Below are 15,858 nucleotides of genomic sequence, written 5' to 3' on the forward strand. Positions count from 1 at the left end.
AGCACAAGCAAAGCCAAGCTCACTTCACCCCAGCATTTCCAGCACAGGGACACAGTGAGGGATGATGGAATATGCTGGAGAACAGGGCATGTAATGATACACTGAGGCATCAGATCAACTCCACAGCTCTGAGCTGGTGGATTTTCTACAGATGTTTGTGTGTTTAGCTGGAGGGAGAACTGGCACATCATGGTGTCACCAGTGGGTAAACTGGGAAATGAGCTGATCTAATTGTAGATAATGGAAATACCCTGATGTCCCTCCTCTTGGGTACAAGAGCTTGTATTTCCCTCTGTGCCACTTCTGCCTGTATGGAGTGTGGAGCAAGAGTGCAATTAACTCAGGTTTCAGGATCCAGAGGAGGGGGGAGCAGCAAAGAGTCTGTGTCTGTATCAGTTCATTTTGATGGAGTTGTGTCAGTTGCTCATGGAGGGTTTGGTTGAGTATTTTGCTTGTCCTGCCCCTTTGGTGCTTGAGGCACAGCATGGTGTCAGATCAGCTGCTGTCACCACACAGATCAGTCCCAGGAGGTGCAGAGAGCTGGAAGAGGTTCAAGAAGCCAGGCTGGATACCTATTGGATAGGATCTTGTGGTTTGCTCTCCCAAACACCTTTCTAAGAAGGATGTTGATGCTTAGTCTGAGGAAAAGTGCTGCTTGTTGGGAGGGAACTTTCTGTGTGTTCAGTGGGGTCATGATACAAGTAAGAAGACCTAAATGGTGGTGGTGAGTTTGACCTGTCAGCTTATTAGAGACATCTCTTCATTGTCCTGTTTATCCTCTTTTGGTGACCTTCCAGCCTGAAAACCTGCTTTACACATCTAAGGACAAAGATACTGTGCTCAAACTCACAGACTTCGGCTTTGCCAAAGAAACCACTGTAAATGCACTGCAGACCCCCTGTTACACTCCTTATTATGTGGGTGAGTTATCCAAGGCACATTTCTTCTGTGTTTCAGGCATTCCTTCCCTTCAAGTGGGTGGGAAGTCTTCTATTGTGGATGTAATGTGAAGTGTTAACCTCCAGGATTCAAACTGGGATCCAATCCAAACTCTGGTTCCAGTACAGTTCAGTGCTCCTGTTTTCTGCCTTGATGGCAGAGGAAACAGCCTTCACAGGAGATACAAATGAGGATATACAAGGAGAGAGAGGGAATTCCTTCTGATTACACTTGAAGTAAACTGATGTTTCCTCTGAATGATGCAATAAAAGCTGTAATTTTAATTGAGCTTCATGATATTTGGGTGTTTCTGTGCAAAACTTTCCTTAGCTTAAATTAATGCAATAAGAGAGAAGAGTCTTGCCTCAGCTGTAAAACTTCTTTAAGCTGGCAAATTGAGGAATTAGTAATAAAGAACCAACGTGACTTAATCACAGCAGAATTTTTCCTTCATTTTGTCCAAAGTTGAAGCACTATGTAATGAATGCCACAGCAGACTGTCCTTTATGCACTCATTTTAGTCTTGAGTTAATAGTCATTTATCATATGGTTTGACTGGGGCAGTCCATGCTTGGAATTTCTTTGCTGAAAAAGGACTTAATTTGTTCGAAAAAATTACTTCTCTGATTAAAGTTTGTATAGTTTTCTGTATTGAAAGAGACTTACTCACTAGGAGCAGATAATCACATTAGCAATACTCTTTCTGATGATGACTTCTGTATTTTTGTAAGCTGGGTTTAGTGATAAAATGTTAAGGAGTTTACACACGTATGTTTTTATGCCTTTATATTTGTGTATAAACAAGCTGACATTTCCCTTCTCAACACCTTTTTATAAACCAGCATGATTGCTCATATGTTTAAAGAATAATTTTCCTTACAAAATCAAGCTCCCTCCCAGTTTACCTGCCCCAGGGGACAAAGAATAAAATCCCCTCTAAATGTATCTTTGTCTAATTTTGTTACTTAGTGGAAAAAATATAATGCTCTGGAGGCCAAAGAAAAATACAGTGCCCTATAGCTGCTGGAGCTAAACATACCACCCAGGTATCATTCAAAATTTTATCACAGCTCCAGTAGGGCCTTTCTATTCTGATTGCTGGAACATATGCTCCTGCCTCTTTCAGTGCAGTGTCTCCCTGTACACATTTAGCTGTAGCTCCTTCTGCTTTTTGGTAATCTTAGTACTCCCTTGAGCAGAGACACCAAGGTGAGGAGTAGGGCATTTTTCCAGCTCTGTTCCTCCTTTTTAAAGCTATTTTAGATGTCTTTAGGAACCTGTCAATCAAAAGTGCTACCCAGTTCCTGCAGTGAGTTGTATTTTTTAATGCCTTTAATACCTGTTGTTGAAGTGTGCTGCTACTTACAAGGTGATGGAGATGAAGAGAAGTACCTGGTACTCTGTTTACTTGTGGTTTTCATCTTCCCCAGCCCCAGAAGTCCTTGGTCCTGAGAAGTATGACAAATCATGTGACATGTGGTCATTGGGTGTCATCACATATATTCTGTAAGTATTTGGGAAGGAACGTGGTGAACAGAAAGAGAACACAACTCATTAAATTTGCATTCACAAGTAATTGTTCACTGGGATTGTGCAGCCTGCAGTAGAGTATAAACTTGAATAAAAGCTTATACTCTTTCACCTTTCTAAGAGGTGAAAGGACTTCCCTAGTTTGGAAATTTCTTTTGTCTACTCCTACAGCCTGTGTGGGTTCCCTCCATTCTACTCAAACACCGGTCAAGCCATTTCTCCAGGGATGAAGAGAAGAATTCGCATGGGGCAATATGGATTTCCCAATCCAGAGTGGGCTGAAGTATCAGAGGAAGGTAAAAATCCTCCCTGGTGCTGATGAGTGTGAGCATGGTGGTGTGCAGTGCTGCAGTGCTTACAAAGAGACTATTTCTAAAAATCTGTCCGAGCTTTTGTTTTCCTTTCTTTTACAATTTAAATCAATTTTTTGTAAGGTGCTGCAGAGAACGACCAGGAACTCAGATACCAGCCAGCAACCTCAGTGCTACAAAAGTAAATGACTGCTGAAAACCTTCTTTCAAAATCCAGCTAGTGCTAGTGAATGCTGATATTAAACCCTCTGGAAACAGAAGTCTCTAATCCTGAGAAAGGAGACAGCCAGGACAGCTCCAATGAAAGCTGAGCTGGAAGAAAAGCAAACTGTCTTAAGAACTTATTCAGTCTTTGCCCTCCTTGGTGATCCAGCCAGCAAGGATGGCAAGTTTTCATGCTAGCTTTTTGGGATGTGGGAATTTGCCAGCCACCACTTAAATCAAGGTCAACAATTTATTTTGTATAAGACATTGATCAAAAGCTGCTGGGCTCAAATCAATGTCCTGAAAGTGGGTATTTTTGATTCCCTCTTATCCTGACAGTCTCATAAGCTGGAAGTATCACCTGCCTGTCATATTAAGGAGAAGGGTCGACAGTGTCTGGGCTTATCTGTTTTTCCTGCAAGCCCTTTATATAGCTGTGATCCTGGTTTTGTCTGCTGTTTAGCAGTAACAAATAACCCTTGGACCCTGCTGTGCTCTGTGGCATCTTCACTCGTCACTGGATCTCGTGGCTGTGTGTGCAGCACAGCCAGCTGAACATTGTTGAGGGAGATGTTTTAGTCATGGGTTTCTGGTTAAATATTTTCTCTGCTTTGGGTCTTGTTCATATTCCAGCAGTTAAAAACAGGCTAGAGATGCTCAGTGAGAGAACATGCGCTTGGACTGTGTGTAGGGTTTCTGTATGTTTGCGTGGATGGAGATAGGGGCCCTCTACCTTCAATCCTATTAAGATCATGTCATCTGTGGGTGTTCTTTAGGCTGATGAGGCACCTTCAGCAAGTTGCTTTTTTCCCTGCTTTGTGCTGTGCTTGTCCTTTGCAGCCTCTCTCAACAAACTAAACACGTACCTTTGGCAACTTATTGCAAGCATTTAGTCATCTTACATGTGATGTTCCTAAAAGAGACCTCTTATTTAGAAGTTTTTATAGGTTCCCTAAGGAGGTTTTGTGTAAGTCCTTCTAAATAACTTCCTTTGGATGCAATGTTTGCAGTCTGTCCACCCACATTAATGAAACTCTTGTCTAGACTCTCACCATCTCATATCTCAGTTATTAGTGCTCTTGCTTTGGCAGATCTCATGTTCACAGAAAGCTGCTGCAAAGCCTGTTTATGCAATCCATTTATTAGACTTTTTTTATCTTTTTGGTGACCTCTCAGTTGTCCAAGTTTATTGTCCCTTTTTTCCACAGTCTATGGTAGTTGTTGTCTTCCATAATTTCTCAAAACATCAACTTATGTAGTCATTCAGCCCATAATGCCCAGCTTGTTTCCATCTTTGAGGCAGGCAGCTTAGCAGCTTTCTGTTCCTGTGCTTCTCTTTTCCTCCAGCTGTTGCTCTCAAAGCCATTGGTTTGGTGATGTAGAGATCATAGCTGGAATCCCCAGTCCTTTTCTTTCCTTCTTGACTCTTGTTTTGGATGTTCTCCTGTTTTACCCCTTTAAACCTGCCCTGCTGCATGCGGCTTCTTAACACAGTCACAGCAGTCAGGAGGTGTTTTCAGTTCTGCAAAATTGTGCTTCTTCATTCAGCAAGTCCTTGTGTTCCCAAGATTATTTGGGAATGCAGTCCTAGACTACACCATGCCCTGTTGGTTCTGTTTTTCAGCCAAACAGCTCATTCGCCATTTACTGAAGACTGACCCAACAGAGAGGATGACAGTCTCTCAGTTTATGAATCACCCATGGATTAATGTGAGTATTGTATCTCTTTTTACACCGTGAATTGATTCTTACATGCAGAACTTAGGTGTAGCTCCGCACAGCACAGCAAAAGAAGGGCTGTTATTACTGTTGATCCCTTAATTAACCTCCTGTGCCCTCCACAGAGGGTCACCTGCCCATAAAACCACAATTCTTCCTGGTGTTAGCAGAGGACAGACAAGAGGAGACACCCACAGTCGTGTCCTTGGAAGCAACAGCCAAAGATGTCTTTCTGTTCTGTGAGCAGGCAGTCTCTGTTGACGCTGCAGCATATGCATGTGTTACTCTCTTTAAAAATATAAAAATAAACTCTATGTGCTTACTTCATCGGTGCAGGATTTAAAGAGCTATTATTAGTGGTCTCAGGCACCATTGTACATAGCTGTGTTAGGGTGAACATGCTCCTGTGCTCAGTGGGAATTCTCATCCTTGGCAGAGTTTGGAAATGCATGGGGGAGGAGCAAGGGTCTCTTGTTGCCCTGTGAGAGATTGCCACGTAGGGTGGCACACAGAGCTATTAATGGTCCCAGTTCAGATTTCATTCTATGATTCGATCGAATTTACATCTCCTTAAAAGAAATTTTTTGGGAAAAAGGGAAAAAAATATCTTTATTAATACAAGACGGACTATTTCAAATAAGAGACACAAATCCCAGAAGTTACAAGACTGAGTTTGATGATACCATCTCTGCTCTGTAGGTGTCCCCTGAAAATAGTAGGTTATACTTCTCACATTTGTGTCTAAAAAAATACCAGTCTTGTTCTCAAGGCCCAAAAAATCATCGGCCAGGAACAGAATCACTTGTGCTATAGAATGCCCTTTGTTGCCATAGTGCTGGTGTGTCTGTGCTGATTCTCAAAGGATGGGGCAGAAACAGAGGTGTGGCTGATAGTCCCCATTCCTACAATGCCTGCTGCAGGATCTAAAGCCCTTGGAATCAAATGAAATGCAGCTGTAAGATATCCTGACAAAGTAGAAAGGTGTTGTCATTCAGAGTTGAGAAAGCTGAGAAACTGAGGTTGTAAAGACTATAGAACAGACCCTAGACAATGTTTGAGTCTTTTTATAACCAAATGAAAATGTAATCACTGCTTAGAATAAATACCTCCAGCTTTGAGTGTCTGAAGCCCCAATAAAGTGTTTCAGAAGTCAGCAGGTGAGGAATTTCATGGAGTGAGTGCCTAATAGCTAAGGAAGCTGCCACCCACGGCGACACTTGTTACTTGGAATATGCACAGAGCCAATTAAGGAGGAGGAGATTAGAGACAAGGTCTGCAGACTCTGCTGCACCTGCTCCAATTGGAACCCTGCTCCAATATTCTTCCTGGAAGAAAGCTGCAGGTTGGCTTTTTTTCTGCTGAACCTTTTGCTCACAGGGGGCAGAGGGAGGGAGAGGGAAAGACCAATACAGTGAATGTCTGTTTTCCCTTTTCCTAAATCCCAGAGTGGAAACACGTCTGGGGAGTTGCACAAGCAGCGGAGGAGGGTGCTTGTGTGTCTTTTCTTTTTATTTCCCCTCATTTTTTTTAATGAGATGGATGGCAGAAGTATTTTACTGTGAACTAGGCAAAAATTGACAGTTTAGGACAGACTCATTTAGCTCCTCATGTATAAGGTTTTTTTGACAAGTAGCAGCTCACAGCAGAAAGGTGCTCTCCTTTCCTTTTCTCCCCAGGGACAGGGACACCACTGAAACCAGTCTGCTTGTTTTCTATTTCTCTTGTCCCAGCTTTGTTTGATAAAACTGTGCCCTGGCCAGCTGGGTTCCTTGTCTAGAGGATGGAGGGGTCAGGATCTGTGACTGCTGCACTGCTGCACTGAGCTCAGGGGATCATAAGCACCGGCTCCAGTGTAGTTTGTTTTACAGGGATGTACAGGGATCTCCTTAGACTTTGCTGGCATGCAGCTGTAGGATGGCACAGCAACAGAGAGCAGATTTGGGTAGAAAGCATAAGGAAAATAGAGTATCCAAATGAAATTATAGTTTGGTTATGGCCTGGCAAGAATTGCCATGATTCTTGCTGAGTTTAGTCAGGGAACTGTGCTTCATGCTTTAGAAATTGTCCCTTATTCTAATGTAAAGTATCTCCTGATCTCTCATGGCAGGTGAGCAGGGACCTGAGTTTCATGTAGATGCGCTGTCTCCTGAGCTGTGCCTTGCTCAGAAGAACTGTGTCATTTCCTCTTTGGGCCTCACTTAGTCTGATGCACTGGTAATCTCAGTTAATGCATACATGCAAGAAAATGTCACCTACAACAAATCCTAGGAGATAAAGGTCAAATTAATCACTTTAAGACATTGACAAATAAATAGTGAAATGAAGAGTTAAAATCTAAAACCATATGTAAAAATTTTTATCCAGCACTGGCTGGATAAATTGTTTGGACTGGAAGAGAGTAGAATGAAAGAAGCTCAGCGCTAATTTCTCTCTCTTTTTGTGAGGGGGATTTAATCCTTTTCTCCTACACATATGAATTCATTTGTGGAGTGACTGGAAGCAGGAATAATGAGGGCCATTGGAGGACATTAGGTCAAGTTTTATGCCCTTCATACACCGAGAGGAGCAAGAAATCACTTCCCAAATGTTGTTTTTCAGAAATTCTGGTATTTTTCTTTGTTCTCAGAGATCAATGTCGGTGCCACCAACTCCTCTTCACACTGCACGTGTCCTGCAAGAGGATAAAGACCACTGGGATGAAGTTAAAGTGAGTCAATCCAAATTCAGATTTTAGTCAAGTGTGATAGGAGATGAAATGTGCTGCCTTCTCTGGGGCTGTGCATTTCCTTGGATACTGTGGCTATTTTGAATACAATCATGTCAAACAAGGGAGACATAAACAGTCTTGGTTAGAACAGTAGTGTATATGATAACTGTTTAACAAAAACAAAGGAATGCTATTTGAGTTTCATCTGTCAGCCTTACAGACCAGATATCAACAAAGATGGTCTTTATGATCAAAGGCATTAATGATGCTCCTTCTGAGCCACTGCATGTACCCAGGGAGGAGAAGGACAGTGCTGGGGCTGTTTGAACTTCATTACAGTGAAGAATGTGCTGAAAATGTAGGGGGACAGGTGGGAAGGCTGAGCTGCATTCTGGTTTTCTGCAGTGCTTTTGAATTGTGGAACAACACTGAATAACCTTAGTTTTGTCTTGTTGTGACATTTGGTGGGGGAAGAGGAGAAAAAGAAAAGATTGCCTTTTCCTTAATCTAAGCAGGTGCCTCACTTACTGTGTGTACCAATGACTGCTGAATGCTTCCTGCAAAGTGACTGTAGGGCATACTGAAAGTCTTAACTCTTTCCTGCTGGCCTTTAACAGGCTGGCATGCTTTTACAATTAATTCCGAATTTTCTGCACTTCAGATTCCTAGAATTTTGACATTTGCAACATTCCTGTAGTGGATTTTATTGATTACTGATTTTATTTAAATCACTGATGTGTAGTCTCAGCTGTTGAGCTATGTAATGGTACAATTTTGTAGGATCTAGGCAACATTTACCTTCTGAGTCAGAGATCAAGCAGGTATTTTCACTTAGCTGCCTTATTTGCCATGTTTCTGAGAATTTCTTATGCTTGTGCTTTTGTATAGGTCCCAGAGGTATTCCCTCGAGCTGCCAACATACCCATGATATTGGATTATTTTTCCTTTCCTGAACCAAATGCTTAGGCATTTGTTCACCTAAACAAATTTTTCTTTACAACCTTATTAAAAAGTTTAAAATGTTCCTGTACTTAAGCATTAATTCAAACTAAGGAGATGTGTGAATTTGAAGCACATTCTTTTAAAGATCTTGTGTGGGGGCGCAGAGCCAGCCGGGGAGAAGTGCTGGGCATTGGGACACGGTGGGATTTAGGCCAGCAGAGCGTGGTCCTGTGTGAAATGCTGCGTGAGCAGTTCCTGGTGCCCTGGTGGAAGGAAGCCTCTGCTCCTGGTGCGGGGCACAGAGCGGGCTCAGCTCTCGCTGCCTGCGGGTGACAGAGGGCTCCATGTATCCGGGCTGTAGTGTGGGGTGGCCGTGCGCTGCCTGCCTCAGGGCCTTCACTGCACTGCTTGCTTGTTTTCAGGAGGAGATGACCAGTGCTCTGGCTACCATGAGGGTGGACTACGATCAGGTGAAAATCAAAGACTTGAAAACGTCCAACAACCGCCTCCTGAACAAGCGCCGCAAGAAACAGAAGCAGGCGGGCACCTCCTCTGCGGCCCCGGGCTGCAACAACCAGTGAGGGCAGCAGCCAAGGACCTGTGGGTAGAGGCTAAAAGTGAAATAGAGCAATTTAAATAATATGATCGCCTCAGTCCCCACCACAAAGGCAATGAGACTGTGAAGACGCTCTCCTGCAAAGAGGGAACAGTGTGATAACGTTTTGATAACTTGAATCAGGGCTTTGCTTTTGAAGACTAATGGATCTGACATGATTCTGTTGCATATTGCAAGGGAAGGTACAGTAATGCCAGAAATGTTACAGGTTTTTGGTTTGGCTTTAACTCTGTAGGACAAAAGGGGAGAACAGGAGGCAGTCTCAGCATCCTAATGCACTGAGGCTTTAACAGCCATCTACAAGAGTAATTTCTGCTGCTGTTTTAAACTGGGGAATAGAAAAGTGCCAAGTGTTCTGCTAAGAGTGTTTTAGTAGTTTAGTAGAATTGGTAATAGTCTATATTTCCAAACTTACCTCCTGTAGTTACTGAATATCACCTAAACTGTAAACAGTTCTTCTTGTTACAGGAAAAAGCATCCATACATTTCCATTTCCATAAAGTCTTCATGTAGTCTTATGTGAAGATTTGAGTTTGTTATGGATTCCCATTTGATAAATGTAAATTTTCTGAGCTGTAGCCACTATGCTGTATCTTTGCCACTGTCAGACCCCTCACTTGTAATGTTTTCAATTTAACTGGTACTTTATGTGAAGAGTTTCAGTAAGGATTTAAGTAGTTGAAAGTATCCTGCAGAGAATATTGCTGTTCCCCTTGGATCCACAACCTCCAGGACATGCAGCTGGACATGCAAGGGGATTGCTTTAGAAGAGAGACTTCTGAAATTTGGGAAGAATTGGAAAATGCATGTACTCTGAATGGACCCTAGTGTCTGCCAGCATCCCTTCTGGTAATTATCTCCAGATCCTGTGCCTAAGATGTGCTAATCACAGAAAATTGTGGGGTGCTGGGGTTTGTTTGTTTCCCAGGGATAGGAGTGGGGATGGTGCTACTATATTTATGGTGATTTGGTGGTGTTTCAGGATCCAAAGATTATCACCACTTAAGGAAGATTACTTTTAAATGCATCCACCCATTGCTTTTTTTTTTCCTATTTTAATACCTTTTTCCTAGGAACCTGGTCTTGATTTGCTGGTATGTTTTATTTTGTGATCAAAATATTTTATTACACTGTATTTTGGGGTTTGGCTTTATTTTCAGTTTAGTTGAAGCAAATATTTGTGAAAGTGCTGTCATAGTCTGGGATGAAAATGATGTCCTTCCAGTGATTCAGGCACATACACCTTTGAGGTAGGCACACAGAGTACTGGTGTGTTAATAGGATTGGAAGAATGTAAAAAGATGAAAAGGAAAACAGGGCTCCAGAGTGGATCTGAATTGTCAGATCAGAGTGACACACAGCAAGGCTCAGCTCGAGGCTTTGGACCTCATCAGGGGAGTCCAGTTCCCATCTTCAGAGTTGTGAATGAGACCTCAATTCTCCTTTGTGAACTGGTCCTAGGGTTTTGTAACATGATTTATTAAAATCAGTTTTTAACATTCCTTCCTCCTGTCATCCCTGTTTTTGTTGAATTGTTGCAGAGTTTGTATTGCTTTGCAAGATACATCTGTGTTGAAGGTGACAGGGAAGAGGAGAAGGAAAGTGTTCCATGATGTCCACATTCAAAAGCTGCCCAACTTTGAACATTTTTTAAGATCACAAGGTTTTGGTTTTAAGTATCAATCTCTGTGAAGTTGTATTTGAAAATTATTTCATGTTTCTGGTATCTGTGACTATAGCATGTCTTGTATGTTTTTGTTTTGCCATATCACTCCAGTGAATTATGCAAATATTATTCACTACCTGCAAATGAAGAGTTGTGATGTGTTCAGGGTGCAACAGTTGGAGTTAGAGCCAGGTCCATATTTCTGTCCCTTTATCTAATTTTTTTAAGGGAGGAATTATTGCTGCTATTCCATCTCTGTGCCCCATCAGGGTGATGGGTGTTCCCAGGGCAAGTGTATAGTGTACTGTCCTGTCTGCCTCAGGGACAGTGCCACTGAAAGTCTTGCAAACCAGCTTTTTTCCTCTGCCTTGGCCAAGGTTTGAGCAGGAGCTCTCAGTTCCCACCTGGTGCCTGTTGGCTTGTCAGTTCAGTCTGGAGCTCAAAGATATGTCTGTTCCTGGGCATTTTTCTGTAAAAAACCTGTAAAACACACCTGGGTGTGATTCCTTCCTGTGGGTTCCAGTATTTACTGCAGATCAGAACCTGGAACTGAGGCACCTGGCACAGCACCTTTAGCTTTCTGTCCCTGTGTGGCAGGACAACCCCATCTCATTAAACTCAGACTAACAGTTCTTGTTTTCTACACTGCAGCAACAGCACCCAGGAATGCTGTAAAGCCCCACAGGAACCAGAGGAGGGCCTCAAAATGGCAGACATGGAAGTGTATGCAAGTATTGGACAGAAGGGTTTGTGTTTATTGCACAGAGGGAAGGAGGAGACTCCTTGGGAGCTGGGAAACAGCTGCCCTATGATGTTTGGAGCCTCAAACTGCTGCCCTGCTCCAGGCACTGCTGCCTTCTGCAGCCCAGTGCAGCAGGACAGCTCATGTTTTACCTGGCTCTGTGTTACCTGGATCTGGGAGGAGCTGCCATAGACCAGGCTTGGGGTGCAGGCATTCCCCCAGCAAGGCTGTGCTCCATGGAGCTGTAGGGATGCACAGAGCATCCAATGGACTCAGCTCTGCCTGGCCCCACTGCACCACCTGGCCTCTGCCCTGCCAGCTCTGAGAGCTCCCTGAATCTGAACCTGCCATCAGCTCCCCAAAACCCAGCCTGCCATCAGCTCCCTGAATCTGAACCTGCCATCAGCTCCCCAAACCCTGCAGCATCACAGGCCCTTCTCTGGGTCTGTGACTCTTCAAAAGGTGTAGCCTCTCTGGCTGCCAGCAAGGCTCTGGGAAGGACCCTCCTCCTCCCTGCATTCACATGTTATAAAGAGCTCTGGTGAGCTGGTGGTGGTGTTTGGGTCTTGCCTCTTCCCCCAGCCGTGTCATATAATAGGCTTTTTAGAACCTGCTGCTCAGGATCCAAATTTATAGCCTGTTTTTAGAAAGGGTAGGCTATTACAGAACTGATTATGCATTTGCATATTCATCAGCCATATAGAGGAGGTAAAGAACTGGGAAGGGACAGAAGAAATGAATGGTCAATAGAGAAGGCTTCAAAGAGAACACAGATTAAAAGGTCTATTTATTTTTTACAGAAGAAGCTAAAAAAAGGACTGTGCACAATTCCCCACCCCCATTCCTTTTCACAGTGATTGCTCATGGGCCGCTGCCTCCCCTTGTGTTTCTCTGCACTGTGCTCCTCACACACGTGGTTCATGTGCTCTCACCAGTGCTCTTGCTCTGATCCACACACAAATTTGTGCCCAGGCATGCAGGAAATTCCCTCCCTGTCTTTCCCAGCTTTTGCACCATACCTGTGCAATGTGCCTGGGTTTGACATGGTACAATTAAAAACTCACATTAATGATAAGCTCTTGGCCTAAGTCTGTGTTTTTCTATTTGTCAAAACCCAGCATGCAGTCGTGGGATTGCTTTTCTGTCTTAACACTTCACTGCCTTGAATCTGGAGGCCCAATTACGTAAGTGCTTCTGACTTGTCTGACATGAGGGATAATGAGAATGCTACATACTCAGTTTGATCTAATTTCCCTGTCCTCTTTTCAATTCACACTTTATTTGGCCCATGTTTAGACAAAGGTGCTTTTGGGAAGAGGAAGGTTTAGTGAGGAGGAGAGAGCCAAAGGTTTTAATTACTTGCAGGGAATCATGAACACTTGTACTGTTTTAGACCTGTGGTCCAGGTGGGGAGGAGGTGTTAATGTGGGCTCAGCTGCTCTGATGTGTTCTCCTGCTTAGCCCAAGGATGGAGCCAGCTCAGCTAACAAACCTCAGAGACAAGGAGAAGGAAGCAAGCAGGAAATGCTTCCACATGCAGGAGAACTCTTTTTTTCCAAGAGTAAATATTTTGGGGAGTTTTATTGTGGAAATATCAGAATTTTCTTTTTTTTAGGTTCCATTATCTCCCCTCTTCACCCAACTGTTCTCAGTAGTAGAGCTGGCATAACTGGGAATGGACATGATTAATTCTCTTTTAGAGAGCCTAAAAGGGATGAAACCAATGAAGCAAACCTGAGAGACAGAACACACACTCGAAACCTCAAAACAAAAAAAATCTTGTTAAAAATTCTTGCAAGCTAACAGGCAAGCCTTCAGCTCCATCCTGAAATGTATCTCACCTGTGGAAAATTGAGGTTAGAGCAAGCCTAGGTAATAACATTTGCTGAAGAAATGTTTCCCTGAAATCTTTGCACCAGGTAAGAAAATTCTTTTTGAGAATTAAGTTCAGCTTTAAAATAGGATTATTTCTTTTCAGTTTGTGTTGTAGAGGAATTTAATGGAGAAAGGGAGCAGAAATGGGGGATGATACGTCATGTTGAAGAATAAGATAAGAAATGTCTGCTGTTGTGTTCAACTTACTTTTTTACTGCAAGTGCTACCTCTGTACAGACATAGCAAGATAGATTCAACTCTTTATTAGACTTTTTTAGCACTGGAGGAGGATGTTGCTGCACTCTAGGGAAATGTGGAAGATAACCCTGTGACTGTAGATGAACATCTATTCTGGTAAATCTGTAAATGATGCCTAGCATTAAATTTATTTTAAAATTTCCTGCCTCATGAATCTGCCAGATGTCTCACAGGTCTGCTCTAACTGCATCAATGCACAGAGACATCACTGTCAGTGGGTTTCCTCCTGCTATTTGGGACCACAGAAAGAAGTTGCTGAAATCTACTGCACAGGTTTTAGTTTCCAGGAGCCAAAAGAGGAAAAAGGTATCTTTCAAATAGCCAGAGATGGCAGAAAGGGCCAGGCTCTCTTTTAACTGGGAAGAAAAATCTTGACCTTCAGTTCCAGCTCCCAGAGCTGCTGGTAGCAAACCAGTTTGAGTTGTGTGGGGCTGCAGGCCCTGCTGAAATCCCTGTTGCTTTGACACTGTGCAGGGGCCCTTCCCACTGTGAGCCAGGAAAATGCACTTACTGGGGCCATGGTTGCAAACTATTGAGTATTCTTGGTCCTGGGGCTGCAGTGAAGCTGAATAATGCCAGAAAGGAGGAGCTGCATGGAAGCTGTTTGCTTCCATGTTAGGCTTCTGAGTGTATCTGTTGAATTTTCCTGCCTCCAAGGTCCATCCCAGTACTGCCAGTGTAGCAGCTGTTTCTTCATTTGTTAACAGGGAGCACAAATGCTTCTTTTGGGGTCTGCATTTCTTTCTCTGAATCTCAAAGCTGGAATGAAACTCTTAAACAGCATGGTTATTTTGCCTAATGTCTTCTCCTCAAACTTCCAGGCTAATCCATTTGGGAAACATGGAAGATGTTCTCAAGAGACTTCTTATTGCCTAGCTACTGAAGCACCTGCTAAAACTGAGCTCTTTTAAAAACTGAAAATTATTTAAATGTGAAAAAGAGTGGGTTGATCTGCAAAAAAAACTTCTCAAAAGACTAAAATTAGAATGGAATGTGTTAGAGGAGAAATACTGGTGGGGGAGAAGGACTAAGGTTTTTTTTAAAATAAAAATGCTACTGCTTGAGTAATGATCAAGGAAATTCTGGTTAGGATATTAGCTGCTGCTCCAACCCAGAGCAGTTCTTGGATTCAGAAATAATTATGTTTTCCTAAAGATAGATCTACAGTACAGACTCCAGGGTTTTTACTGAGTTAGTCTAAAGCAAGGATCAGCTTGATGTTTATAAATGAAATTTTTGAGTAAATGCTGGTAGTAAACCAAATAAATAGAGCTTTTTTTTTTTTTTTTTTTTTTTTTTAAGAGCAGCTAATAACTGAATAAATAAGCTTTGCAGATTAACTTCTGCTCTCCTAAAGTTGCCTGACTGAGCTGTTTGCAGAAACCTTGTAAGATGAAGTTACCTTTCATTTTTGCTTTTGGAATTTTGCATTTCTATCTTGCACTTTGCTGCGTGTTTGACTTTTGTCTTGAATAAAATTCTAATTAGTTGTCCCAAGGCTACCATTCCATGATGCGAGGTTTTTTCTCTTTTCTTGGCTCAATAGCAGGTGTGCCACTACTTCTTTTATTTCTGAACTCCTTGTGGTGTAAAGAATTGGAAGAGTTTCAAGGAATCCCATTACCTGGCAGGAAGCAAAAAACCTCATTGTCTGTAAAATGATAAGGAGGAACATTCCAAGCAATGGCTAATAGTAGGAAAAATCACCCTCTGAGGAAAAGAGAAGGTCTCTACAAAGAAATGCACCCAACTAAAAAGAGTAAAATGAAGTGGTCTGGATATTTTTCTTTTAAATCCTCTGATTTTCTTCTCCTTCTTGATTTCAACAGTTTGATGTATTTTATACTGCTTGGAAGTCATGAGTGTTTCCTTTAGAGAGACCTGACTGCAGTATTTCAGTTTCTTCCTTAAACATAGAAAAAAAAAAGAAAAAAAAAATCCTATAGAAGTTTTATGCTGTAGGATATTTTAAATCTGAGGAGTAGGAAGGAATTGCATTTCCTGATTTAAAGTGACTCAGCTCGGTCTGCCTCCTTGTTTCGTAATAGATTCTCTGCATCCAGCTCAAACCTTGGCTGGCACTCGGGAGAGCTATCAGATGTTTTCTCCAATGATTTGTCATTCCTGCACAAATTCAGTATTTAAGCTGTTCCTTGAGGATGCTGGAACAGCCATCTAGTAAGCAGTGATTAGCTCAGAAGGTGCATGCCTGTGTCACAAGGCATCTGCTGCTATTCCTTGGAGCTTGGTCAGCTCCTGTTGGACAGTGCCGTGCCTGGCCAGCAGGAACTCGGCAATCATCAGTCATTACTGTGTTAATATTCTTTGCTTTATAGTATCTGCAGCCAC

The 15,858-nt window shown here is 42.6% G+C and overlaps 1 protein-coding gene across 12 annotated transcripts in view; it reads left to right on the forward strand.

Annotated features, from left to right (window-relative positions):
* The window catches only part of MAPKAPK3 (MAPK activated protein kinase 3), a 119,731-nt gene extending 104,724 nt beyond the window's left edge, over window positions 1-15,007 (forward strand). For 6 of the 12 annotated variants that reach the window (XM_086845670.1, XM_086845665.1, XM_086845667.1 and 3 more), the window contains 6 exons: window positions 798-921; window positions 2,370-2,445; window positions 2,641-2,765; window positions 4,609-4,694; window positions 7,330-7,410; window positions 8,775-10,470. In XM_086845670.1, the coding sequence (XP_086701796.1) occupies window positions 798-921; window positions 2,370-2,445; window positions 2,641-2,765; window positions 4,609-4,694; window positions 7,330-7,410; window positions 8,775-8,933 (651 nt within the window). In that variant the 3' untranslated portion in view covers window positions 8,934-10,470. Of the gene's footprint in view, window positions 1-797; window positions 922-2,369; window positions 2,446-2,640; window positions 2,766-4,608; window positions 4,695-4,828; window positions 5,031-5,942; window positions 6,046-7,329; window positions 7,411-8,774; window positions 10,779-11,285 lie in introns of those variants that run through there. The other 6 variants (XR_015274887.1, XR_015274886.1, XM_086845668.1 and 3 more) reach the window with 4 other exon arrangements.
* Window positions 15,008-15,858: the final 851 nt, after the last annotated feature.

Source organism: Cyanistes caeruleus, chromosome 11, assembly GCF_971803275.1.
Source record: "Cyanistes caeruleus chromosome 11, bCyaCae1.hap1.1, whole genome shotgun sequence".
NCBI classification, from domain to species: Eukaryota; Metazoa; Chordata; class Aves; order Passeriformes; family Paridae; genus Cyanistes; species Cyanistes caeruleus.